At 45.1% G+C, this 27,218-nt stretch overlaps 1 protein-coding gene across 3 annotated transcripts in view; it reads left to right on the top strand.

Moving 5' to 3' along the window:
• The window catches only part of LOC118371748 (A-kinase anchor protein 6-like), a 266,002-nt gene that overhangs the window by 79,780 nt on the left and 159,004 nt on the right, over positions 1-27,218 (top strand). For all 3 annotated transcript variants that reach the window (XM_052496677.1, XM_052496678.1, XM_052496676.1), the window contains exon 5: positions 21,141-21,263. In XM_052496677.1, coding sequence (XP_052352637.1) covers positions 21,141-21,263 — 123 coding nt within the window. The remainder of the gene's footprint in view (positions 1-21,140; positions 21,264-27,218) is intronic.

Genomic DNA, 27,218 nt, shown 5'->3' with positions numbered 1-27,218 from the left:
GTGCATAACGTCATCTGCCGAAGCTCCTTATATAGGGGACAGTCTCTCCCGATCAATAATGGCACCTTCAGCTGGGGCACTTTCCCTGCCCTGACTGTACACCTTCCTTTTGGAGTGAGAATAGGCAGATTCACAGTGGGGTAATAGTGGGTGTCTCCATGGATACAGGATACGGCTACTTTGTCTGGTAGCAGTGTGGCGGAGGTCACCATCCGCTCCTCTACTAACGTAACCATACTTCCCGAGTCGAGAATAGCTACCACATCTTGTCCTTCAACTCGCACCGGAATCTCTGAGGCTGGGGCTATCTCTGCTAACCAACAATGTTGATCCTGCCCCCTCAAAACGGGATGTGTGGGGGTAGGCAGTGACGACTCCGTGACCATGGGCTCATCCTTGCTAGGACATTGTGGGGCATAATGGTTGGGAGACTGACACTTATAACACCGACCCGGCTGTGTGGTGGCTGACTTCTCCCACCTCCTGGAGGGGCTTGGACGTTTCGGTGGCGGGCGCGCCGGGGTGAGTCGTGGTACGGGATTGGAAGACTCCTTCCGTTCCTCCTTGTCACTTTTTAACAACTCCCCTGTAGACCGATATGTTTCCACCGCCTGGGCTATGTCGTCGGCTGACAACGGGTTGGCTTGCCCCACAACCCTTTTAAGTCACTGGGTAATTCTCTCAATATCTTGTCCACTACGAGAGTCTCTATCACATGTCCTACTCCCTTTCCAGGTTCTAGCCACTGTTTCGTCAGTCGTATTAAGGCGAAGATCTGGGCACGGACGGGTTGATCAGCTGTATAGGTCCATTGATGGAACTTTACAGCCCTATCTCTGGCAGTCAGCTGGTACCGGGACAGGATCTCGGTTTTAGTCGCCCATAGTCCGCCGCTTCGCGGGAATCCAGGTCAAAATAGGCTTCCTGAGCCACCCCGGTCAAAAGAGGAGCTAATGCGCTAGCCCATTCTGTGGGCGGCCACTCTTCCAAGGTGGCCGTCCTTTCGAAGGTCATGAGAAAGGCCTCAATATCATCCTCCTTGGAGAGACGAGGTAAGATGGCGTGAGCAGCCGCTCTTGGCCTAACTGTAGGTTCTTCTCGTCGACTCAGCTGTTGTTGCAGGAGTTCTATGGTTGTCTGCTGTGCCGTGATCAATTGTTGTAGTAGAGCGTTATCCATCGTTCTTGAATGGTTCCTCCGGGTCTTCTGGAAGAATATTAATTTACTCACTTATCCTTGTGTCACTCGTCCACCTAATGCCCGCATCCTCCACCAATGTGAGCGTACCAAGTAATTAGGCGTCACTCTAAAGCGGGAAGGTGGAATAAACGAGTCAGGAGTAGGTTTTTCTGATTGAACACGGTTCTCTATTGAGGGTATTTTGTCAACAAAAACATTCTAACATAATCAATGAAAAATCCTCCAAGGAAAAACACACATCTTCTCCAGATGAAACAAGAACACAATAGGATAATCTTTAAACTACAACAAACATAAATCACGGGTTTGTCACCATCTTCGTGGTTCATTCAGCACAGCTTCTCTCTCTCAGTGGCCATCTTCCAGAGATAGTTTTTCCCCCTCTCTGCTGGTTCCATTCTCTCTTTTATAGGGGAAGGAGAGTATCTCATTAGTACCGTCAGCTGTGCTTAATTGACTCTGGTTACCTTGTCTCCCATGCTTTGTTGGGCTACTATCCATGAGCCCAGCCTGCCCTCTAGTGGTCCTTCCACAGTAGGTAAGGTTGGAAGCCCAAAAGGGTTTATATGAAAACCACATCACAAATAGGAGTACAAAAAATAAATGTTTGTTCAATCAGTTAAACAAAGCATATTCATTCTAATTGTACATGATATACTCAGTATACAAGAAAAAATGTGAGTGTGTGTGTGTGTGAGTGTGTGAGAGAGAGTTAGGCAACATGGAGAGGATTATTGGGTAGTTAGGTTCATCAGGCTGACCCCCAGACTTCGCTTTATTTATTAGACTGAAGTTATTACGGTATGATGATGTTTTGGCAATGTGATGATAAGAATTCCAGAGGATGGTACCTCTGTATCTGATAGAGAATTGACTATGTGAGGTGTGGCAATGTGATGATAAGAATGACACAGTATGGTACTTCTATATCTGATAGAGAATTGACTATGTGAGGTCTGGCAGTGGGGAGGGGGAAGGTTTTCACAGTGTCTTGTGTTATATAGATGGATTTCAGAATTAACCTGGAAGAATCCATTGAAGTGTTTAGGTAAACTGTCTGGGAGGTGAATATTTGTAGAAGAAAGTACATTAATGTTCTAAATAGACAAGATATTGTGTTTCTTACACAAAGGTGCAGATGGAGCTAGGTAATTAGAGGAGCTGGCTAGTCACGTTTATTTTGTATGATGAGTCATTTGTGTAGGTAGGAGGCATATGTACTGGCCCAGACAATATTACAGTAAATGAGATAATATGTATAAATTAAGCTATAATATAGAGTTAGGAAGCAAGCCTGATGAACCAAAGCACTAATCTTTCTGATGATGCCAAAATATTTCATGGCTTTTCTGCAGACAAATGTAATATGATCTTTCCAGGACAACTTGGTCCTTCTGTAGCTCAGTTGGTAGAGCATGGCGCTTGTAACGCCAGGGTAGTGGGTTTGATTCCCGGGACCACCCATACGTAGAATGTATGCACAAATGACTGTAAGTCGCTTTGGATAAAAGCGTCTGCTAAATGGCACATATATATAGGTTAGTATGGTAGAAGACACAGCAGCAAGGTCATTGATATAGATTAGTACGTTAGAAGACACAACAGCAAGGTCATTGATATAGATTAGTATGGTATGGTAGAAGACACAGCAGCAAGGTCATTGATATAGATTAGTATGGTATGGTAGAAGACACAGCAGCAAGGTCATTGATATAGATTAGTATGGTCGAAGACACAGCAGCATGGTCATTGATATAGATTAGTATGGTAGAAGACACAGCAGCAAGGTCATTGATATAGATGAGTATGGTACGGTAGAAGTAACAGCAACAAGGTCATTGATATACATTAGTATGGTAGAAGACACAGCAGCAAGGTCATTGATATAGATTAGTACGGTAGAAGACACAGCAGCAAGGTCATTGATATAGATTAGTATGGTATGGTAGAAGACATAGCAGCAAGGTCATTGATATAGATTAGTATGGTATGGTAGAAGACACAGCAGCAAGGTCATTGATATAGATTAGTATGGTCGAAGACACAGCAGCAAGGTCATTGATATCGATTAGTATGGTATAAGACACAGCAGCAAGGTCATTGATATAGATTAGTATGGTAGAAGACACAGCAGTATGGTCATTGATATAGATTAGTATGGTATGGTAGAAGACATAGCAGCAAGGTCATTGATATAGATTAGTATGGTAGAAGAAACAGCAGCAGGGTCATTGATATAGATGAGTATGGTAGAAGACACAGCAGTATGGTCATTGATATAGAATAGTATGGTAGAAGACACAGCAGCAAGGTCATTGATATAGATTAGTATGGTAGAAGACACAGCAGCAAGGTCATTGATATAGATTAGTATGGTAGAAGACACAGCAGTATGGTCATTGATATAGAATAGTATGGTAGAAGACACAGCAGCAAGGTCATTGATATAGATTAGTATGGTAGAAGACACAGCAGTATGGTCATTGATATAGATTAGTATGGTAGAAGACACAGCAGCAAGGTCATTGATATAGATTAGTATGGTACGGTAGAAGACACAGCAGCAAGGTCATTGATATAGATTAGTATGGTAGAAGACACAGCAGCAAGGTCATTGATATAGATTAGTACGGTAGAAGACACAGCAGCAAAGTCATTGATATAGATTAGTATGGTATGGTAGAAGACACAGCAGCAAGGTCATTGATATAGATTAGTATGGTTTGGTAGAAGACATAGCAGCTAGGTCATTGATATAGATTAGTATGGTATGGTAGAAGACACAGCAGCAAGGTCATTGATATAGATTAGTATGGTACGGTAGAAGTAACAGCAACAAGGTCATTGATATACATTAGTATGGTAGAAGACACAGCAGCATGGCCATTGATATAGATTAGTATGGTAGAAGACACAGCAGCAAGGTCATTGATATAGATTAGTATGGTAGAAGAAACAGCAGCAAGGTCATTGATATAGATTAGTATGGTATGGTAGAAGATACAGCAGCAAGGTCATTGATATAGATTAGTATGGTACGGTAGAAGACACAGCAGCAAGGTCATTGATATAGATTAGTATGGTCGAAGACACATTAGCAAGGTCATTGATATAGATTAGTATGGTAGAAGACACAGCAGCAAGGTCATTGATATAGATTAATATGGTAGAAGACAGCAGCAGGTCATTGATATAGATTAGTATGGTAGAAGACACAGCAGCAAAGTCATTGATATAGATTAGTATGGTGGAAGACACAGCAGCAGGGTCATTGATATAGATTAGTATGGTACGGTAGAAGACACAGCAGCAAGGTCATTGATATAGCTTAGTATGTTATGGTAGAAGACATTGCAGCAAGGTCATTGATATATATTAGTATGGTATGGTGGAAGACACAGCAGCAAGGTCATTGATATAGATTAGTATGGTATGGTAGAAGACACAGCAGCAAGGTCATTGATATAGATTAGTACGGTAGAAGACACAGCAGCAAGGTCATTGATATAGATTAGTATGGTATGGTAGAAGACACAGCAGCAAGGTCATTGATATAGATTAGTATGGTATGGTAGAAGACACAGCAGCAAGGTAATTGATATAGATTAGTATGGTCGAAGACACAGCAGCATGGTCATTGATATAGATTAGTATGGTAGAAGACACAGCAGCAAGGTCATTGATATCGATTAGTATGGTAGAAGACACAGCAGCAAGGTCATTGATATAGATTAGTATGGTAAGGTAGAAGACACAGCAGCAAGGTCATTGATATAGATTAGTATGGTAGAAGACACAGCAGTATGGTCATTGATATAGATTAGTATGGTAGAAGACACAGCAGTATGGTCATTGATATAGATGAGTATGGTAGAAGACACAGCAGTATGGTCATTGATATAGAATAGTATGGTAGAAGACACAGCAGCAAGGTCATTGATATAGATTAGTATGGTAGAAGACACAGCAGTATGGTCATTGATATAGAATAGTATGGTAGAAGACACAGCAGCAAGGTCATTGATATAGATTAGTATGGTAGAAGACACAGCAGTATGGTCATTGATATAGAATAGTATGGTAGAAGACACAGCAGCAAGGTCATTGATATAGATTAGTATGGTAGAAGACACAGCAGTATGGTCATTGATATAGATTAGTATGGTAGAAGACACAGCAGCAAGGTCATTGATATAGAATAGTATGGTAGAAGACACAGCAGCAAGGTCATTGATATAGATTAGTATGGTAGAAGACACAGCAGTATGGTCATTGATATAGAATAGTATGGTAGAAGACACAGCAGCAAGGTCATTGATATAGATTAGTATGGTAGAAGACACAGCAGTATGGTCATTGATATAGATTAGTATGGTAGAAGACACAGCAGCAAGGTCATTGATATAGATTAGTATGGTACGGTAGAAGACACAGCAGCAAGGTCATTGATATAGATTAGTATGGTAGAAGACACAGCAGCAAGGTCATTGATATAGATTAGTACGGTAGAAGACACAGCAGCAAAGTCATTGATATAGATTAGTATGGTATGGTAGAAGACACAGCAGCAAGGTCATTGATATAGATTAGTATGGTTTGGTAGAAGACATATGGTCATTGATATAGATTAGTATGGTATGGTAGAAGACACAGCAGCAAGGTCATTGATATAGATTAGTATGGTACGGTAGAAGTAACAGCAACAAGGTCATTGATATACATTAGTATGGTAGAAGACACAGCAGCATGGCCATTGATATAGATTAGTATGGTAGAAGACACAGCAGCAAGGTCATTGATATAGATTAGTATGGTAGAAGAAACAGCAGCAAGGTCATTGATATAGATTAGTATGGTATGGTAGAAGATACAGCAGCAAGGTCATTGATATAGATTAGTATGGTACGGTAGAAGACACAGCAGCAAGGTCATTGATATAGATTAGTATGGTCGAAGACACATTAGCAAGGTCATTGATATAGATTAGTATGGTAGAAGACACAGCAGCAAGGTCATTGATATAGATTAATATGGTAGAAGACAGCAGCAGGTCATTGATATAGATTAGTATGGTAGAAGACACAGCAGCAAAGTCATTGATATAGATTAGTATGGTGGAAGACACAGCAGCAGGGTCATTGATATAGATTAGTATGGTACGGTAGAAGACACAGCAGCAAGGTCATTGATATAGCTTAGTATGTTATGGTAGAAGACATTGCAGCAGGTCATTGATATAGATTAGTATGGTATGGTCGAAGACACAGCAGCAAGGTCATTGATATAGATTAGTATGGTAGAAGACACAGCAGCAAGGTCATTGATATCGATTAGTATGGTAGAAGACACAGCAGCAAGGTCATTGATATAGATTAGTATGGTAAGGTAGAAGACATAGCAGCAAGGGCATTGATATAGATTAGTATGATATGGTAGAAGACACAGCAGCAAGGTCATTGATATAGATTAGTATGGTCGAAGACACAGCAGCATGGTCATTGATATAGATTAGTATGGTAGAAGACACAGCAGCAAGGTCATTGATATCGATTAGTATGGTATAAGACACAGCAGCAAGGTCATTGATATAGATTAGTATGGTAGAAGACACAGCAGTATGGTCATTGATATAGATTAGTATGGTATGGTAGAAGACACAGCAGCAAGGTCATTGATATAGATTAGTATGGTATGGTAGAAGACACAGCAGCAAGGTCATTGATATAGATTAGTATGGTATGGTAGAAGACATAGCAGCAAGGTCATTGATATAGATTAGTATGGTAGAAGAAACAGCAGCAGGGTCATTGATATAGATGAGTATGGTAGAAGACACAGCAGTATGGTCATTGATATAGAATAGTATGGTAGAAGACACAGCAGCAAGGTCATTGATATAGAATAGTATGGTAGAAGACACAGCAGTATGGTCATTGATATAGATTAGTATGGTAGAAGACACAGCAGTATGGTCATTGATATAGATTAGTATGGTAGAAGACACAGCAGTATGGTCATTGATATAGAATAGTATGGTAGAAGACACAGCAGCAAGGTCATTGATATAGATTAGTATGGTAGAAGACACAGCAGTATGGTCATTGATATAGATTAGTATGGTAGAAGACACAGCAGCAAGGTCATTGATATAGATTAGTATGGTACGGTAGAAGACACAGCAGCAAGGTCATTGATATAGATTAGTATGGTATGGTAGAAGACACAGCAGCAAGGTCATTGATATAGATTAGTATGGTATGGTATGGTAGAAAACACAGCAGCAAGGTCATTGATATAGATTAGTATGGTATGGTGGAAGACACAGCAGCAAGGTCATTGATATAGAATAGTATGGTAGAAGACACAGCAGCAAGGTCATTGACATAGATTAGTATGGTATGGTATGGTATGGTAGAAAACACAGCAGCAAGGTCATTGATATAGATTAGTACGGTAGAAGACACAGCAGCAAGGTCATTGATATAGATTAGTATGGTATGGTAGAAGACATAGCAGCAAGGTCATTGATATAGATTAGTATGGTATGGTATGGTATTCCATACCATTCCGTACCAGCAAGGTCATTGATATAGAATAGTATGGTAGAAGACACAGTAGCAAGGTCATTGATATAGATTAGTATGGTATGGTAGAAGACACAGTAGCAGGGCTATTTATATAGTTCGTATGGTAGAAGACACAGTAGCAGGGCTATTTAAATAGTTCGTATGGTAGAAGACACAGCAGCAGGGCTATTTATATAGTTCGTATGGTAGAAGACACAGCAGCAGGGCTATTTATATAGTTTGTATGGTAGAAGACACAGCAGCAGGGCTATTTATATAGTTCGTATGGTAGAAGACACAGCAGCAGGGCTTTTTATATAGTTCGTATGGTAGAAGACACAGCAGCAGGGCTATTTCTATAGTTCGTATGGTAGAAGACACAGCAGCAGGGCTATTTCTATAGTTCGTATGGTAGAAGACACAGCAGCAGGGCTATTTCTATAGTTCGTATGGTAGAAGACACAGCAGCAGGGCTATTTCTATAGTTCGTATGGTGTACTAGAAGACAGCAGGGTTAGATTAGGAATAACAATGGTTCAATCATCCAACCCTGTGTCACCCGACAGGATATCTTGGCCCTGTGTCACCCAACAGGATATCTTGGCCCTGTGTCACCCGACAGGATATCTTGGCCCTGTGTCACCCGACAGGATATCTTGGCCCTGTGTCACCCGACAGGATATCTTGGCCCTGTGTCACCCGACAGGATATCTTGGCCCTGTGTCACCCGACAGGATATCTTGGCCCTGTGTCACCCGACAGGATATCTTGGCCCTGTGTCACCCAACAGGATATCTTGGCCCTGTGTCACCCAACAGGATATCTTGGCCCTGTGTCACCCAACAGGATATCTTGTCCCTGGTAGATGCCTTAACGTTTGCATAAACACATTGTTCTCTATCATAAACATAACTATATAACCAATTATTTGAATAATCATGAAAATAGTATTAATACAATTAAGAAAGTAATATTTCATGATCAACTGTGTCAAACGCTTTGAATAAGTCTAAAAGATGTCAGTAGTCATAGTTGATAACTGATGTAAAGATTTTGTCCACAAGTTGCAAAACAAACATATGTCGAAAAGCCTTTTCTGTGTTAAAATCGGCCTATACATGTTTGGGGTGTGAAAAGTAATACTCACACAAGTAGTTGAATATTAATGTCCGTTCGAGTGTTCGAATAACTGTTCTCATCCCTAGTGGACTGGAGGCCATTGCGAGTGTACCCATATTGGGCAAAGAAGGAAGTAAAATACATGCTAAAATATGTGCTTTGATTTGTTGATAAAACTCAACTTACATTTCAAAAACATACATTACATTGCATGAGCCACATAAGTTCAAATAATTTTTAATGAACTTTCTACATTATTATTGCATCACAATACCAGGCAGGCAGCCATTGCGAGTGTACCCTTGAGTTTAAGGTCTGTGCTGTCCGGAATCCTTGGGACGTCCCTATCCCATTGAAGTTGACATTTTAAAATGGTTATGGTTATGGTTAGGGTCGGGAAGTCCCAAGAATCCCGGATAACACTGACCATGAGTTTACCAGTCAAATTGCCAGGGTTAGAGGTTCCAAACCTGTTTAATTTTATTCTATCTCTATGTGTGCAGCTGCTGATGCATTGTGCGAGGTGGCCCATTCCTCCATGCAGATCTCCTCTAGAGCAGTGATGTTTTGGGGCAGTTGCTGGGCAACACAGACTTTCAACTCCCTCCAAAGATTTTCTATGGGGTTGAGATCTGGAGACTGGCAAGGCCACACCAGGACCTTGAAATGCTTCTTACGAAGCCACTCATTCGTTGCTTCGTTGTGTTTGGGATCATTGTCATGCTGAAAGACCCAGCCGTTTCATCTTCAATGCCCTTGCTGATGGAAGAAGGTTTTCACTCAAAATCTCACGATACATGGCCCCATTCATTCTTTCCTTTACACGGATCAGTTGTCCTGGTCCCTTTGCAGAAAAACAGCCCCAAAGCATGATGTTTTCACCCCCATGCTTCACAGTAGGTATGGTGTTCTTTGGATTCAACTCAGCATTCATTGCCCTCCAAACACAAAGAGTTGAGTTTTTACCAAAAAGTTATATTTTGGTTATATCTGACCATATGACATTCTCCCAATCTTCTTCTGGATCATCCAAATGCTCCCTAGCAAACTTCAGACGGGCCTGGACATGTACTGACTTAAGCAGGGGGACACGTCTGGCACTGCAGGATTTGAGTCCCTGGCGGCGTAGTGTGTTACTGATGGTAGGCTTTGTTACTTTGGTCCCAGCTCTCTGCAGGTCATTCACTAGGTTCCCCCGTGTGGTTCTGGGATTTTTGCTCACTGTTCTTGTGATCATTTTGACCCCACGGGGTGAGATCTTGCGTGGAGCCCCAGATCGAGGGAGATTATCAGTAGTCTTGTATGTCTTCCATTTCCTAATAATTGCTCCCACAGTTGATTTCTTCAAACCAAGCTGCTTACCTATTGCAGATTCAGTCTTCCCAGCCTGGTGCAGGTCTACAATTTTGTTTCTGGTGTCCTTTGACAGCTCTTTGGTCTTGGCCGTAGTGGAGTTTGGAGAGTGACTGTTTGAGGTTGTGGACAGGTGTCTTTTATACTGATAACAAGTTCAAACAGGTGCCATTAATACAGGTAACGAGTGGAGGACAGAGGAGCCTCTTAAAGAAGAAGTTACAGGTCTGTGAGAGACAGAAATCTTGCTTGTTTGTAGGTGACAAAATACTTTTTTCCCACCATAATTTGCATTCAGAAAATATTCAGACCCCTTCACTTTTTCCACATTTTGTTGCATTACAGCCTTATCCTAAAATGGATGAAACATTTTTCCCTTATCAATCTACACACAATACCCCATAATTGCAATGCAAAAACTGAATTTTTGAAATTTGTGCAAATGTATAAAAATATTGAAATATCACATTTACATAAGTATTCAGACCTTTTCCTAAGTACTTTGTTGAAGCACCTTTGGCAGTGAATACAGCCCCGAGACTTCTTGGCTATGACGCTACAAGCTTGGAACACCTCTATTTGGTGTTATATCTAGTTCACCCCATTCTTCTCTGCAGATCCTCTCAAACTCTATCAGGTTGGATGGGGAGCGTTGCTGCACAACTATTTTCAGGTCTCTCCAGAGATTCGATCCGGTTCAAGTCTCTGGCTGGGCCACTTAAGGACATCCAGAGACTTGTCCCAAAGCCTCTCCTGCGTTGTCTTGGCTGTGGGCTTAGTTGTCCTGTTGGAAGGTGAGCCTCCAACCCTGTCTTAACCTGATCCAGAGCTCTCAGAACTTTTCATCAAGGATCTCTCTGTACTTTGATCCATTCATGTTTCCCTCGATCCTGACTAGTCTCCCAGTCCCTGCTGCTGAAGAACTTCCCCACAGCATGCTGCTGTTACCACCATGCTTCACTGTAGGGGATGGTATTGGTCAGGTGATGAGCGGTGCCTGGTTTCAACCAGATGTGACACTTGGCATTCAGGCCAAACAGTTCAATCTTCCTTTCATCTGACCAGAGAATCTTGCTTTTTGGAAAACTCCAAGTGGGCTGTCTTGTGCCTTTTACTGAGGAGTGGCTTTTGTTTGGCCATTCTACCATAAAAGCCTGATTGGTGGAGTGCTGCAGAGATGGTTGTCCTTCTGCAAGGTTCTCCCATCTCCAAAGAGGAACTCTGGAGCTCTTTCAGTGACCATCGGGTTCTTGGTCACCTCCCTGACCAAGGCCCTTCTCCCCCTATTGTTCAGTTTGAGTCTTGATGGTTCCAAAATTCTTCCATTTAAGAATGATGGAGACCACTGTGCTCTTGGGGATCTTCAATGCTGCAGACATTTTTTGTTACCCTTCCCCAGATACGGGGGCTCCCGAGTGGCCCAGCGCTCTTAGGCTCTGCATCTCAGTGCAAGTGGCATCACTACAGTCCCTGGCCATGAGTCCCATAGGGCGGCGTACAATTGGCCCACATCGTCCGGGTTTGGCTGGGGTAGGCCGTCTTTGTAAATAAGTATTTGTTCTTCATTTATTTGCGTAGTTGCAGTGCCTGGCAAAAGTATTCATCCCCCTTGGTGTTTTTCCTATTTTGTTGCATTACAACCTGTAATTTACATTTATTTTTATTTGGATTTCATGTAATGGATGTATACAAAATAGTTTAAAAAATGTAAAACTGAAAAGTAGTGCGCACATATGTATTCACCCCCTTTGCTATGAAGCTCCTAAATAAGATTTGGTGCAACCAATTACCTTCAGAAGTCACATAATTAGTTAAATAAAGTCCACCTGTGTGCAGTTTAAGTGGCACATGATCTGCCACATGATCTCAGTATATATACACCTGTTCTGAAAGACCAAGAGACTGCAACACCACTAAGCAAGTGGCACCATGAAGACCAAGGAGCTCTACAAACAGGTCAGGGACAAAGTTGTTGAGAAGTACAGATCAGGGTTCAGTTATAAAAAAAATATCCGTAACTTTGAACATCCCACGGCCAATGTTAGCTCAGGGATTTGATCTTGCAACCTTTTGGTTACAAGTCCAATGCTCTAACCACTATGTACAGAAAAAGTTTTTGCTTTGTCATTATGGGGTATTGTGTGTAGATTGATGAGGAAAATATTTAATTTAATCAATTTTAGAATAAGTCTGCAACGTAACAAAATGTGGAAGGGGTCTGAGTGTACAAAACATTATGAACAACTGCTCTTTCCATGAAAGACTGACCAGGTGAAGCTTTGATCCCTTATTGATGTCACCTGTTATATCCACTTCAATCAGTGTTGAAGAAGGCGAGGAAACGGGTTAAAGAAGGATTTTTAATCCTTGAGACAATTGAGACATGGATTGTGAATGTGTGCCATTCAGAGGGTGAATTTGCAAGACTAAAGATTTAAGTGCCTTTGAACAGGGTATGGCAGTAGGTGACCGGTGCACCGTTTTGTGTCAAGAACTGCAACGCTGCCGTGTTTTTCACACAACAGTTTCCCGTGTATATCAAGAATGGTCCACCACCCAAAGGACATCCAGTCAACTTGACACAACTGTAGAGTCCATGCCCCAACCAATTGAGGCAGTTCTGAGGGTGAAAGGGGTGGTGAACTCACTATATCTTCTTAACAATTGTGATGGTTTTTAAAATTTTCATGGCGTTATTCATCCATAACCGTCTGTTATGTGGTCATACGGTCTTTTTACCAGCACTCGATTGACTCCAAAGGTAATGTATTCCCAAACTAGACAGTGTTGCTAATTCATTCTGGTTCATAATGATGGTGTCAATATGCATTTGCATGTCAACACATCTTCAAAGGTCAGCTGTATGCTGACAGCTACAGTATTGATTAAGTGATTTATGAACAGATGAATTGTTGTCGTCTTGCATATGGTAATATGGCATTAGCACACAACAAGGATGGGTTTCCTCCAATGTCACATAGCATGCCAGACTGAGGATTAAGGTTGTGACACGTTTTGAATACCTATACATCATAGATGGCCTAACCTGCTTTTGAGGGTCATTCAGCATGCTGCATACCTGTATGCTCTGATCCAATTCTTATTGTAGAAAGAGAAGAACGCAGGAGAGCTACAGAGTACATTCAGAGATATTAAAAAGCGAAAACCAGTGCCAGCTAGCACATTAAAAGCTTAGTGAAACACATCGCTCCCTGGTCTTCTCTCTACTCTCACATAGAATAACCTCAACTACTGACCAATGCACTGCAACCTTCTCCTGCGTCCCTCATGTTCATGTTTCTCATCCACATGTAATGCAATTAGACCATTAGGTAAATAATGAAGAGCATGTAATCAAATCTATGAAGGATCTGGGTGCTAATGTATTATTTGGAGAGAGAGAGAGAGAGAGAGACACACTCACTCCATTCTTTAACACATACAGTAAGTAGTGATATTATATTCTCCATAGTCAGTGAACCTGTCACGCCCTGACCTGAGTATTCTTTGTTTTTTTTATATATTTTGGTTAGGTCAGGGTGTGACGAGGGTGGTATGTGTGTTTTGTCTCATCTAGGTTTTCACTGTCTAGGGGTTTTGTAGATTTATGGGGTTGTTTCCATCTAGGTGTTTGTGTAGGTCTATGGTTGCCTAGATTGGTTCTCAATTAGAGGCCGGTGTTTATCGTTGTCTCTGATTGGGAACCATATTTAGGCAGCCATCTGCTTTGGGTATTTTGTGGATTATTGTCTGTTATGTTGCATGTTAGCACAGTGTTTATATAGCGGTCACGGTCGTTTTTTGTTCATGTTCTTCATTCAATATAGAAGAATGTATTCACACCACGCTGCGCTTTGGTCCCCTCCATACGACGATCGTGACGGAACCTCAGCCCTGATGAGCCTCGGTCCTGAATGACTCCATGGTATCCTGCCATGCCATCACAGGGATGTCTGTCTGACACTTGTTCCACAGTCTCCAGGACAATGTCAATGCTAGTAGAGTTACTATGAGCCAGCCTATAAATACTACCTAGACATAACTAGTATTGTATAATCCTTTAGCATCAACATTCTCCACTATATATGATCGAATATTATCTGTAGTTTTACACTGTAGCTATTATGCCATGAAAATACTCTGTTTGTCCCAAATGACACAATATTCCTTATATGGTGCACTATATTTGACCAGAGCATTATGGGTTCTGGTCAAAAGTAGTGCACTAAATATGGAATATGGTGCCATTTTGGGAGGCAGACTCAGTCTTTTGACTATTTATCTCCACAGTCTGTCAGTGAGCCACACAGTGGATTCTCTCCTGTTGGTAAAGCCTGAATAGCACAGTGCGATTTTAATGCCACCTCCTGGCAGGAAGGGAGAATGACGACTGTGAGATAATTAATATTTGTCTGGTCTACAGTGCCTACATATAAAATAGAACAGCATTTTGTTGCATATGCAGTGCATACATTTCATGCATTGAAAACAATTCATTGAAATCAAATGCTTGCTGTTATAGTTCTGTAATGTACTACCAGCCATGTATCTTTCCAATGTTTGTTACTGATTGTTAGATGCTTAGGTTGCCACTTTGGCGATTACATAGGATTAAATGTATTTACCAATCAGACACCCCCATGGGTTCCATACAATCAGAGGATTAGCACATTCTCTCCTCTGCTGTCCTTGGGCTATGTCTAACAGAGAGACTGGGGCTGAAGCTGGGACTGAGAGAGAGAGTCAGCTAGGCTGTGAGGCTATGGGGCTGAGAGAGGCAGCCAGGCTGTGAGGCTATGGGGCTGAGAGAGAAGCTGAGGCTATGAGAGAGTCAGCTAGGCTGTGAGGCTATGGGGCTGAGAGAGAGGCAGACAGGCTGTGAGGCTATGGGCTGAGAGAGAGGCAGCCAGGCTGTGAGGCTATGGGGCTGAGAGAGAGGCAGCTAGGCTGTGAGGCTATGGGGCTGAGAGAGAGGCAGCCAGGCTGTGAGGCTATGGGGCTGAGAGAGAGGCAGCTAGGCTGTGAGGCTATGGGGCTGAGAGAGAGGCAGCTAGGCTGTGAGGCTATGGGGCTGAGAGAGAGGCAGCCAGGCTGTGAGGCTATGGGGCTGAGAGAGAGTCAGCTAGGCTGTGAGTCTATGGGGCTGAGAGAGAGGCTGAGGCTATGAGAGAGTCAGCTAGGCTGTGAGTTTATGGGGCTGAGAGAGGCTGTGAGGCTATGGGACTGAGAGAGAGGTTGAGGCTATGAGAGAGTCAGCTAGGCTGTGAGGCTATGGGGCTGTGAGGCTATGGGAATGAGAGAGAGGCAGCCAGGCTGAGGCTATGGGGCTGAGAGAGAGGCTGAGGCTATGAGAGAGTCAGCTAGGCTGTGAGGCTATGGGGCTGAGAGAGAGGCAGACAGGCTGTGAGGCTATGGGGCTGAGAGAGAGTCAGCTAGGCTGTGAGTCTATGGGGCTGAGAGAGAGGCTGAGGCTATGAGAGAGTCAGCTAGGCTGTGAGTTTATGGGGCTGAGAGAGAGGCTATGGGACTGAGAGAGAGGTTGAGGCTATGAGAGAGTCAGCTAGGCTGTGAGGCTATGGGGCTGTGAGGCTATGGGAATGAGAGAGAGGCAGCCAGGCTGAGGCTATGGGGCTGAGAGAGAGGCTGAGGCTATGAAAGAGTCAGCCATGCTGTGAGGCTACGGGGCTGAGAGAGAGGCAGACAGGCTGTGAGGCTATGGGGCTGAGAGAGAGTCAGCTAGGCTGTGAGTCTATGGGGCTGAGAGAGAGGCTGAGGCTATGAGAGAGTCAGCTAGGCTGTGAGGCTACGGGGCTGAGAGAGAGGCAGACAGGCTGTGAGGCTATGGGGCTGAGAGAGAGTCAGCTAGGCTGTGAGTCTATGGGGCTGAGAGAGAGAGGCTGAGGCTATGAGAGAGTCAGCTAGGCTGTGAGTTTATGGGGCTGAGAGAGAGGCTGTGAGGCTATGGGGCAGAGACAGAGGTTGAGGCTATGAGAGAGTCAGCTAGGCTGTGAGGCTATGGGGCTGTGAGGCTATGGGAATGAGAGAGAGGCAGCCAGGCTGAGGCTATGGGGCTGAGAGAGAGGCTGAGGCTATGAGAGAGTCAGCTAGGCTGTGAGGCTATGGGGCTGAGAGAGAATCAGCTAGGCTGTGAGGCTATGGGGCTGAGAGAGAGGCTGAGGCTATGAGAGAGTCAGCTAGGCTGTGAGGCTATGGGGCTGAGAGGCTGTGAGGCTATGGGACTGAGAGAGAGGCTGAGGCTATGAGAGAGTCAGCTTGGCTGTGAGGCTATGGGGCTGAGAGAGAGGCAGCCAGGCTGTGAGGCTATGGGGCTGAGAGAGAGGCAGCTCGGCTGTGAGGCTATGGGGCTGAGAGAGAGACAGCCAGGCTGTGAGGCTATGGGGCTGAGAGAGAGGCAGCTAGGCTGTGAGGCTATGGGGCTGAGAGAGAGGCAGCCAGGCTGTGAGGCTATGGGGCTGAGAGAGAGTCAGCTAGGCTGTGAGGCTATGGGGCTGAGAGAGAGGCTGAGGCTATGAGAGAGTCAGCTTGGCTGTGAGGCTATGGGGCTGAGAGAGAGGCAGCCAGGCTGTGAGGCTATGGGGCTGAGAGAGAGGCAGCTCGGCTGTGAGGCTATGGGGCTGAGAGAGAGACAGCCAGGCTGTGAGGCTATGGGGCTGAGAGAGAGGCAGCTAGGCTGTGAGGCTATGGGGCTGAGAGAGAGGCAGCCAGGCCTTGAAGCTATGGGGCTGAGAGAGAGGCAGCTGGGCTGTGAGGCTATGGGGCTGAGAGAGAGGCAGCTAGGCTGTGAGGCTATGGGGCTGAGAGAGAGGCAGCCAGGCTGTGAGGCTATGGGGCTGAGAGAGAGGCAGCTAGGCTGTGAGGCTATGGGGCTGAGAGAGAGGCAGCTAGGCTGTGAGGCTATGGGGCTGAGAGAGAGGCAGCTAGGCTGTGAGGTTATGGGGCTGAGAGAGAGGCTGTGAGGCTATGGGGCTGAGAGAGAGTCTGTGAGGCTATGGGGCTGAGAGAGAGTCAGCTAGGCTGTGAGTTTATGGGGCTGAGAGAGGCTGTGAGGCTATGGGACTGAGAGAGAGGTTGAGGCTATGAGAGAGTCAGCTAGGCTGTGAGGCTATGGGGCTGTGAGGCTATGGGAATGAGAGAGGCAGCCAGGCTGAGGCTATGGGGCTGAGAGAGGCTGAGGCTATGAGAGAGTCAGCTAGGCTGTGAGGCTACGGGGCTGAGAGAGGGCAGACAGGCTGTGAGGCTATGGGGCTGAGAGAGAGTCAGCTAGGCTGTGAGTCTATGGGGCTGAGAGAGAGGCTGAGGCTATGAGAGAGTCAGCTAGGCTGTGAGTTTATGGGGCTGAGAGAGGCTATGGGACTGAGAGAGAGGTTGAGGCTATGAGAGAGTCAGCTAGGCTGTGAGGCTATGGGGCTGTGAGGCTATGGGAATGAGAGAGAGGCAGCCAGGCTGAGGCTATGGGGCTGAGAGAGAGGCTGAGGCTATGAAAGAGTCAGCCATGCTGTGAGGCTACGGGGCTGAGAGAGAGGCAGACAGGCTGTGAGGCTATGGGGCTGAGAGAGAGTCAGCTAGGCTGTGAGTCTATGGGGCTGAGAGAGAGAGGCTGAGGCTATGAGAGAGTCAGCTAGGCTGTGAGTTTATGGGGCTGAGAGAGAGCTGTGAGGCTATGGGGCTGAGAGAGAGGTTGAGGCTATGAGAGAGTCGGCTAGGCTGTGAGGCTATGGGGCTGTGAGGCTATGAGGCTATGGGACTGAGAGAGAGGCTGAGGCTATGAGAGAGTCAGCTAGGCTGTGAGGCTATGGGGCTGAGAGAGAGTCAGCTAGGCTGTGAGGCTATGGGGCTGAGGCTATGAGAGAGTCAGCTAGGCTGTGAGGCTATGGGACTGAGAGAGAGGCTGAGGCTATGAGAGAGTCAGCTTGGCTGTGAGGCTATGGGGCTGAGAGAGAGGCAGCCAGGCTGTGAGGCTATGGGGCTGAGAGAGAGGCAGCTCGGCTGTGAGGCTATGGGGCTGAGAGAGAGACAGCCAGGCTGTGAGGCTATGGGGCTGAGAGAGAGGCAGCTAGGCTGTGAGGCTATGGGGCTGAGAGAGAGGCAGCCAGGCTGTGAGGCTATGGGGCTGAGATAGAGTCAGCTAGGCTGTGAGGCTATGGGGCTGAGAGAGAGGCTGAGGCTATGAGAGAGTCAGCTTGGCTGTGAGGCTATGGGGCTGAGAGAGAGGCAGCCAGGCTGTGAGGCTATGGGGCTGAGAGAGAGGCAGCTCGGCTGTGAGGCTATGGGGCTGAGAGAGAGACAGCCAGGCTGTGAGGCTATGGGGCTGAGAGAGAGGCAGCTAGGCTGTGAGGCTATGGGGCTGAGAGAGAGGCAGCCAGGCTGTGAAGCTATGGGGCTGAGAGAGAGGCAGCTGGGCTGTGAGGCTATGGGGCTGAGAGAGAGGCAGCTAGGCTGTGAGGCTATGGGGCTGAGAGAGAGGCAGCCAGGCTGTGAGGCTATGGGGCTGAGAGAGAGGCAGCTAGGCTGTGAGGCTATGGGGCTGAGAGAGAGGCAGCTAGGCTGTGAGGCTATGGGGCTGAGAGAGAGGCAGCTAGGCTGTGAGGTTATGGGGCTGAGAGAGAGGCTGTGAGGCTATGGGGCTGAGAGAGAGTCTGTGAGGCTATGGGGCTGAGAGAGAGGCAGCTAGGCTGTGAGGCTATGGGGCTGAGAGAGAGGCAGCTAGGCTGTGAGGTTATGGGGCTGAGAGAGAGGCTGTGAGGCTATGGGGCTGAGAGAGAGTCTGTGAGGCTATGGGGCTGAGAGAGAGGCAGCTAGGCTATGGGGCTGAGAGAGAGGCAGCTAGGCTGTGAGGCTATGGGGCTGAGAGAGAGGCAGCTAGGCTGTGAGGTTACGGGGCTGAGAGAGAGGCTGTGAGGCTATGGGGCTGAGAGAGAGGCAGCTAGGCTGTGAGGTTATGGGGCTGAGAGAGAGGCTGTGAGGCTATGGGGCTGAGAGAGAGGCTGTGAGGCTATGGGGCTGAGAGAGAGGCTGTGAGGCTATGGGGCTGAGAGAGGCTATGGGGCTGAGAGAGGGGCTGTGAGGCTATGGGGCTGAGAGAGAGGCTGTGAGGCTATGGGGCTGAGAGAGAGGCTGTGAGGCTATGGGGCTGAGAGAGAGGCTGTGAGGCTATGGGGCTGAGAGAGAGGCAGCCAGGCGCGCCACCTGAGATGATATGTGTCACACACGGAGGTGATTGAATACATTAGCATGCGGGCCTCTGGAGATGACTTCATCCTCATGGCAACAGACAGCTAGCTGGCAGCTGAAGGTTCTACTGGGGGTTTCTCAGGGGCCTAGTCAAGTGTGACGCCATGGACGAGCAGAGCCTTCCTTCCCTCTATCCCTCTCCCTCTCTCTCACTCTTTCTTGCTCTTTCGCTTTCCATTCCTTCAAGTCTGCCTTTCTCTCACTCTCCATCCCTCTATACCGCTGTCTTTTTTCAGTCTTCCTTTTTCTACTCTCCACCTGTCTTTCTCTCTTTTTCCCTGAGAGAAGTTTAGAGGGGATGGATGGGAAGAGAAGGGATGTTGCTCATTCATGTTATTCATACGCTTTTCCTCCTGCCTGCCTGGCGCATTACATTGGCCCATAAACCCATTCTGTGACAAGCTAAGCCCTGCCGTTAATGCTGTTGTGACCAGGGTCTGTGTATTCATCTTGGTTGTTGTCACCAGGGGCTGTGTATTCATCTTGGTTGTTGTCACCAGGGGCTGTGTATTCATCTTGGTTGTTGTCACCAGGGGCTGTGTATTCATCTTGGTTGTTGTCACCAGGGGCTGTGTATTCATCTTGGTTGTTGTCACCAGGGGCTGTGTATTCATCTTGGTTGTTGTCACCAGGGGCTGTGTATTCATCTTGGTTGAAAGCTTTACTGGTGGAGAGGGAGGATGAAAAGGAAACGCACATAATGTCCCTGTCCTGGGGAATTGTGTTCTCGTCTCAGTGTCTGTAATGTGCATATCTCACTGGCTAATATGGCCCGCTTACGACTAGCCTACTGCACACAGTCAAGACATTCATGCAATATATTTTTTATAGTGGAAAAGGGAGAGGGGTAAAGAGGAAGATTGAGCAGGAGGGAGAGTATTTGTTAGTGACTGAGCAAGGTCCTGGCTATGCCCACTATACTAGTATCGCCATCCAGGCCCTGGTAATAGGATGGTACTGATACTACACCCTGTGTGCCAGCCTGCCAGCTCTGCCTTTAATCCAAGACCCTGCCTCAGACCCTGCCTCAGACCCTGCCTCAGACCCTGCCTCAGACCCTGCAAACATACATACTGGGGCTCTATCCACATCTGAAAAGAGGTCATTTAAATCAATATTTTGGATTTTCATCACTGTCACATAATGAGCAGGAGGCCTGCCATGGAGAATGAGAGAAATATAATCATGTTGAATTCTGGGGCCATGAATTACCCAACACAGAACAATGAGTGAAGCTTTACTGCATCCATACACTGTACACCAGGGGGTGAACACTGGATGTACAGAGCTGAGGTAGTAATTAATGAAGTCAATGCCTTTCTTCACCAGCGGATGGCAGTAGTCACACGCCACACAGCGAGCCTCTCCTCCACTCATCCCCTCTTTGACTAAGCACCTCAAGCTGATCAAGGGCAATGTTACTAATGGGAAATCTTCCCCATCAACCCATTGTTTGTGTGTATAAACTGATGTGTGTACTGTGTATACCCTCAATTCACCCTAAAGTTGGTTGTTTTAACTCAAGGGATGAAATATTACATAACAATAACAAAAATAACACCAGATTTGCTGCTGTAGGTTGACTCTCTCTTTCTCTCTTTCTCTTTCTCTCTCTTGCACTTGCTCTTGCTCTTTCTCTTTCTCTCTCAGGGCTTTGTGAAGAAACTAGATGAGTTTATCTGCTGGCTGAGGGAAGCCCTGGAGACCACAGAGAACTGGACGCCACCCAAAGCTGAAATGGACAGCCTCAAGCTCTACCTGGAGACACACCTGGTGACACACACACACACACACACACACTGTCACACACACTGTCTCTCTCCCTCTCTCATGCGCTCACATGCAACAACGTGCACAGTTCATAACTGCATATGAATACAAACAAAGAGACGTGCTGCTTTCTGACAAGTCCTCACACTCTCAACAGCAAACATATGTGCAAGTGCACACAGACACATACACACATGCACAAACAGACACACACACATGCACAAACAGACACACACACACACACACTTTGCATACATCCAGAGAGACCAGCCAATATGCCTCTGCATAGCTCCCTGCTGAGTGCATCTCTGCATAATTATATACGTATATAAACATGTGTATACTCTGTTCTTCATGCCAACAACACTAACACCCAGTACACATGCATTTGTATTTTATCCCTAATCTTGTACAAAACTCTTTGTGTATATATACTGTATATCTCCATCAGTATCAGAGGTTTGTTGTGGAACAGGCAGCCAAGTTTGTCATATTGATGGAAGGAAGATGTAGTAATGTTTTATTGTGAAGGGCTTCACATGTTAGTATTGATTGAGACGGGCCCTGCTAGGCACACTTGTTTTCCTCAGTCACCCCCTGCTCCAGGGGAGGGGAGTGGAGGGGAGCTGCTCACAATTCGATGTAATATAATAATAATAATAATAATAATAATAATATATGCCATTTAGCTGACGCTTTTATCCAAAGCGACTTACAGTCATGTGTGCATACATTCTACGTATGGGTGGTCCCGGGAATCGAACCCACTACCCTGGCGTTACAAGCGCCATGCTCTACCAACTGAGCCACAGAAGGACCACCGGATGTTTGGTCTTGAACGGTAACGAGATGTCTGTGAGCCCGGGCCGAGCAGGCGCCTCTTTCCGGTGCCCCTGTGAGAGCGGTAACGAGATGTCTGTGAGCCCGGGCCGAGCAAGCGCCTCTTTCCGGTGCCCCTGTAAGAGCGGTAACGAGATGTCTGTGAGCCCGGGCCGAGCAGGCGCCTCTTTAGAAGGCATTGAGAGATGGCGTGAAATGAAACGGCTATTGATTGAGCTTGATGGCCGATCCAGCTCTTTAAATCACATTAACGACACCACTCTGCAATGGTGGCAAATGAACAGTCAGGACAAGAGGCCCATAGTTAGAGAGAGAGTGGGGTGGGTGGGGGGGCACTCACCAGTGGGTGTCAAACCCCTTAATACACAGACAGAATACACAGGAAGTTAGATACAGCCCCCTTCTCTCTCTCTCTTTCTCCCTTTCTCTCAAGCACCACTTTTGTAAAAAAGTGCTATTGGATAATCATTATTACAAAGGCCCTTCTGATTAAATTAAATACAATTGCAGCTGGCTGCTTTGAAATTGGTATTTCAATGTCAGATCTCAATGTCATCCCATTTAGTTATACGATACGCTACTCAGAAATATGGTAATGCCTACACAAAAAAGAATCTGATCAAATAGAATTGGAGATAAAAATGCCTTGCAGGTCACTTTTTAGTCTGTTATTATTATGACAGTAGCCAGGTATCTCCCCCTCTGGCTTGAGTGAGCCAATACTTTTCCTACCTTAGCCTTCCTACCTCCCAGCTCACCTCTAACCTCTTTAATGTTGTGTGTTTGTGTGTGAACCCCCTCCCCGTGGCTTGGTTCTTCCCTCTCTCCCTCTGTCCTTCCCCCTGTTTCAGTGAGATGACGTCCCTGCCCTGTCTGTCTGTATGTGTGATGTGATGTGGGGATGACAGTCCTCTCACCTGAGCCTGAGAGGAGCGAGGGGCTCCAAATCCAGGAACTGCATACTGTAGCACAGTGGTCGGCCCGCGAGGGATTTCTTTTGGCCATTTTAGCAACGTTTTTAAAAAGACTCAAATCAGTTAAGCATAAAATAAATTTAATTTAGGAAATCTGTTCCCAAGTATTCCCACGGAAAAAAAGAGATGTCATCGTGTATCAATGTAATGAAGGTATGAAATTCTAGTTATTTTCAAATACAATCTATTTTTGAGCTTAGTTGTGGTCAGTTTGAAGTATACAAACTATTCTAATTATTTTCTGGCTCCCCAAAACAACAACCTGTGAATGAATCTACTCGCCTATCCCTGCTGTTGTACATCTAGAGGTGTCAAATTGGTGACAACCCTCCTGCCCCCAGCTTAATCCACTCAGAGCCTTGCAGTTTGCGTCCCAATTTGTTTTTATAATAGCCTTTATTTTGACCGGGAGTCGTGCTGAGACCAAGGTCTCTTTTACAGATGAGCCCTATATCAAACATCAATATACACTATACACATCAATACACAAAACACAATCCTGTAAAACAAACACCAACTCCAATTTTATAGAGTTTTGGAGATTATTCCACAAGTAAGGTGCAAAAAAACTAAAATCAGATTGACCTAATTCAGCATTTCTCAAATGCCACATTTCAAAGTGTTTAAGGTTAAGTTTAGCCATGAACTCTGAATGGTTTGGGATAGGCTTACTTTCAAAAGTAGTGCACTATATAGGGGATAGGGCAAACTATATAAGGAATAGGGTACCATTTCAGACGGAGCCATGCTATGAGTGTGAACAACTCAATTTTGGCTGTTCCTGGATCAGCGTTAGAGTGAGTCACCGAGGGCATCTTCTAGTTACTCAGTGAGCTAGGTGTCCCATTCCCCTTCATCCATTCTGCCCAGTGAAGTAGAGCCGTGCCTCGTTCAGTACTCCTCTACTTGCTCTCGGCGACAGGCCGTCAGAAGCATTTAGCCAATGCTGTGTTGTCACGGCACACCTTCAGCACGCTGGTCAGATCAGACCGGGTCCTAATCGCCAGCAACAGGCTGGCCCAAGATCTAAGATGAAGATGACTCCAAGCACTTCACTGCATCACTCCCCTGGGATTCCTCAGCCCCCCCCCTCTTTATTCACCTTCCACCCCCCAACCACTCATAACATCTTCAACAGCATATCCCATCCCCCTTCTCCAGGTCCCCGTTCTCACTCTCTTTTATATATACAGTGCATTCGGGAAAATATTCAGATCCCTTGACTTTTTCTTCATCAATCTACACACAATACCCCATACCCCATAATGGCAAAGACAGGTTTTCAGAAATGTTTGCAAATGTTAAAAAATATATATAAAAAACATCACATTTACATAAGTATCATATCCTTTACTCAGCACTTTGTTGACGCACCTTTGGCTACGATTACAGCCTCACGTCTTCTTGGGTATGACACAAGCTTGGCACACCTGTATTTGGGTAGTTCTCACATTCTTCTCTGCAGATCCTCCCAAGCTCTGTCAGGTTGGATGGGGAGCGTTGCTGCACAGCTATTTTCAGGTCTCTCCAGAGATCAGATTCAAGTCTAGGCTCTGGCTGGGCCACTCAAGGACATTCAGAGACATATTCCAAAGCCTCTCCTGTGTTGTCTTGGCTGCGTGCTTAAGGACATATTTCCACCGGTATAATGTCCATTGCTTGTTTCTTGGCCCAAGCGAGTCTCTTCTTCTTATTGGTCCTTTAGTAGTGGTTTCTTTGCAGCAATTCGACCACGAAGGCCTAATTTACGCAGTCTCCTCTGAACAGTTGTTGAGATGTGTCTGTTACTTGAACATTTATTTGGGTGGCATTCTGAGGTGCTGTTAACTCTAATGAACTTATCCTCTGCAGCAGAGGTAACTCTGGGTCTTCCTTTCCTGTGGCAGTCCTCACGAGAGCCAGTTTCATCATAGAGCTTGATGGTTTTTGTGACTGCACTTGAAGAAAGTTCTTGAAATTTCCCATATTGACTGACGTTCATGTCTTAAAGTAATGATTGCCTGTCGTTTCTTTTTACTTATTTGAGCTGTTCTTGCCATAGTATGGACTTGGTATTTTACCAAATAGGGCTATATTCTGTATACCACCCCTACCTTGTCACAAAACTGATTGGCTCAAACGCATTAAGAAGAAATTCCACAACTTAACTTTTAACAAGGCACACCTTTTAATTGAAAGTAATTCCAGATGATTACCTAATGAAGCTGGTTGAGAGATACTTTGAAGAATCTCAAACATAAAATATTTTTTGATTTGTTTAATACTTCTTTTGGTTGGTTACTACATGATTCCACGTGTTATTTCATAGTTTTTACGTCTTCACTATTCTACAATGTAGAAAATAGTCAAAATAAAGAAAAAACCCTGGAATGCGTAGTAGGTGTGTCCAAACTTTTGACTGGTACTGTATATACAGTATATATATTCTCTCTCTCTGAATGTGAATCATCCCTTTAAATAAAACAACTCAGTAGCCTATGTTGGATTTCTGTATGTTGGATTTCTGTATGTTGGATTTCTGTATGTTGGATTTCTGTATGTTGGATTTCTGTATGTTGGATTTCTGTATGTTGGATTTCTGTATGTTGGATTTCTGTATGTTGGATAGTTTTTTACAGATACAGATCTTTTCTGTCCCAATATTTCCGGTTAGATGGTAAAGATACTGTAGAGGGAAGTGGAGAGGGATGTGATGTAATAAGTAGAGTGTAGCACATCTTGAGGGATTATGAAGGGTGCTTGGAGGTTGTGTCAGATGTTTGTATGATGTGGGGACTGGGACTTTTTTTTGGTGTGATGTTCAGAGAGAGAGAGAGAGACTCAACCAAATCATAAGAAAATATCATTACTTGACACATTAGAAAGAATCAACAAAAAATAGGGCAAACTAGAATGTTATTTGGCCCTAAACAGAGAGTACACAGTGGCAGAATACCTGACCACTGTGACAGAACCAATATGAAGGAAAGCTTTGACTATGTACAGAGTCAATGAGCATAGCCTTGCTATTGAGTAAGGTCGACGTTGGCAGACCTGTCTCTCGAGAAGACAGGCTACGTGCACACTGCCCACAAAATGAGGTGGAAACTGAACTGCACTTCCTAACCAAATCAAATCAAATCAAATTTATTTATATAGCCCTTCGTACATCAGCTGATATCTCAAAGTGCTGTACAGAAACCCAGCCTAAAACCCCAAACAGCAAACAATGCAGGTGTAAAAGCACGGTGGCTAGAAAAAACTCCCTAGAAAGGCCAAAACCTAGGAAGAAACCTAGAGAGGAACCGGGCTATGTGGGGTGGTCCTCTTCTGGCTGTGCCGGGTAGAGATTATAACAGAACATGACCAAGATGTTCAAATGTTCATAAATGACCAGCATGGTCGAATAATAATAAGGCAGAACAGTTGAAACTGGAGCAGCAGCACAGTCAGGTGGACTGGGGACAGCAAGGAGCCATCATGTCAGGTAGTCCTGGGGCATGGTCCTAGGGCTCAGGTCCTCCGAGAGAGAGAAAGAAAGAGAGAATTAGAGAGGGCATATGTGGGGTGGCCAGTCCTCTTCTGGCTGTGCCGGGTGGAGATTATAACAGAACGTGGCCAAGATGTTCAAATGTTCATAAATGACCAGCATGGTTGAATAATAACCAAATGTATGACCATATTAGAAACACATATATCCCTCAGATTACACAGACCCACAAAGATTTAGGAAAAAAACAAATCCAATTTTGATAAACTCCCATATCTATTGGGTGAAATACCAGTGTGCCATCACCGCAGCCATATTTGTGACCTGTTGCCACAAGAAAAGGGCAACCAGTGAAGAACAAACACCATTGTAAATACAACCCATATTTATGTTTATTTATTTTCCCAGAGCTTCAAGTTGAACGTGGACAGTCACTGCTCCCTGAAAGACTGTGTTAATGTTTTGTGTCTGTGTTGCAGAGCTTCAAGTTGAATGTGGACAGTCACTGCTCCCTGAAAGACTGTTAATGTTTTGTGTCTGTGTTGCAGAGCTTCAAGTTGAACGTGGACAGTCACTGCTCCCTGAAAGACTGTGTTAATGTTTTGTGTCTGTGTTGCAGAGCTTCATGTTGAATGTGGACAGTCACTGCTCCCTGAAAGACTGTGTTAATGTTTT

The sequence above is a fragment of the Oncorhynchus keta genome, chromosome 35, assembly GCF_023373465.1.
Source record: "Oncorhynchus keta strain PuntledgeMale-10-30-2019 chromosome 35, Oket_V2, whole genome shotgun sequence".
Taxonomy (NCBI): Eukaryota; Metazoa; Chordata; class Actinopteri; order Salmoniformes; family Salmonidae; genus Oncorhynchus; species Oncorhynchus keta.
This window is presented reverse-complemented; position numbering and strand designations above follow the sequence as displayed.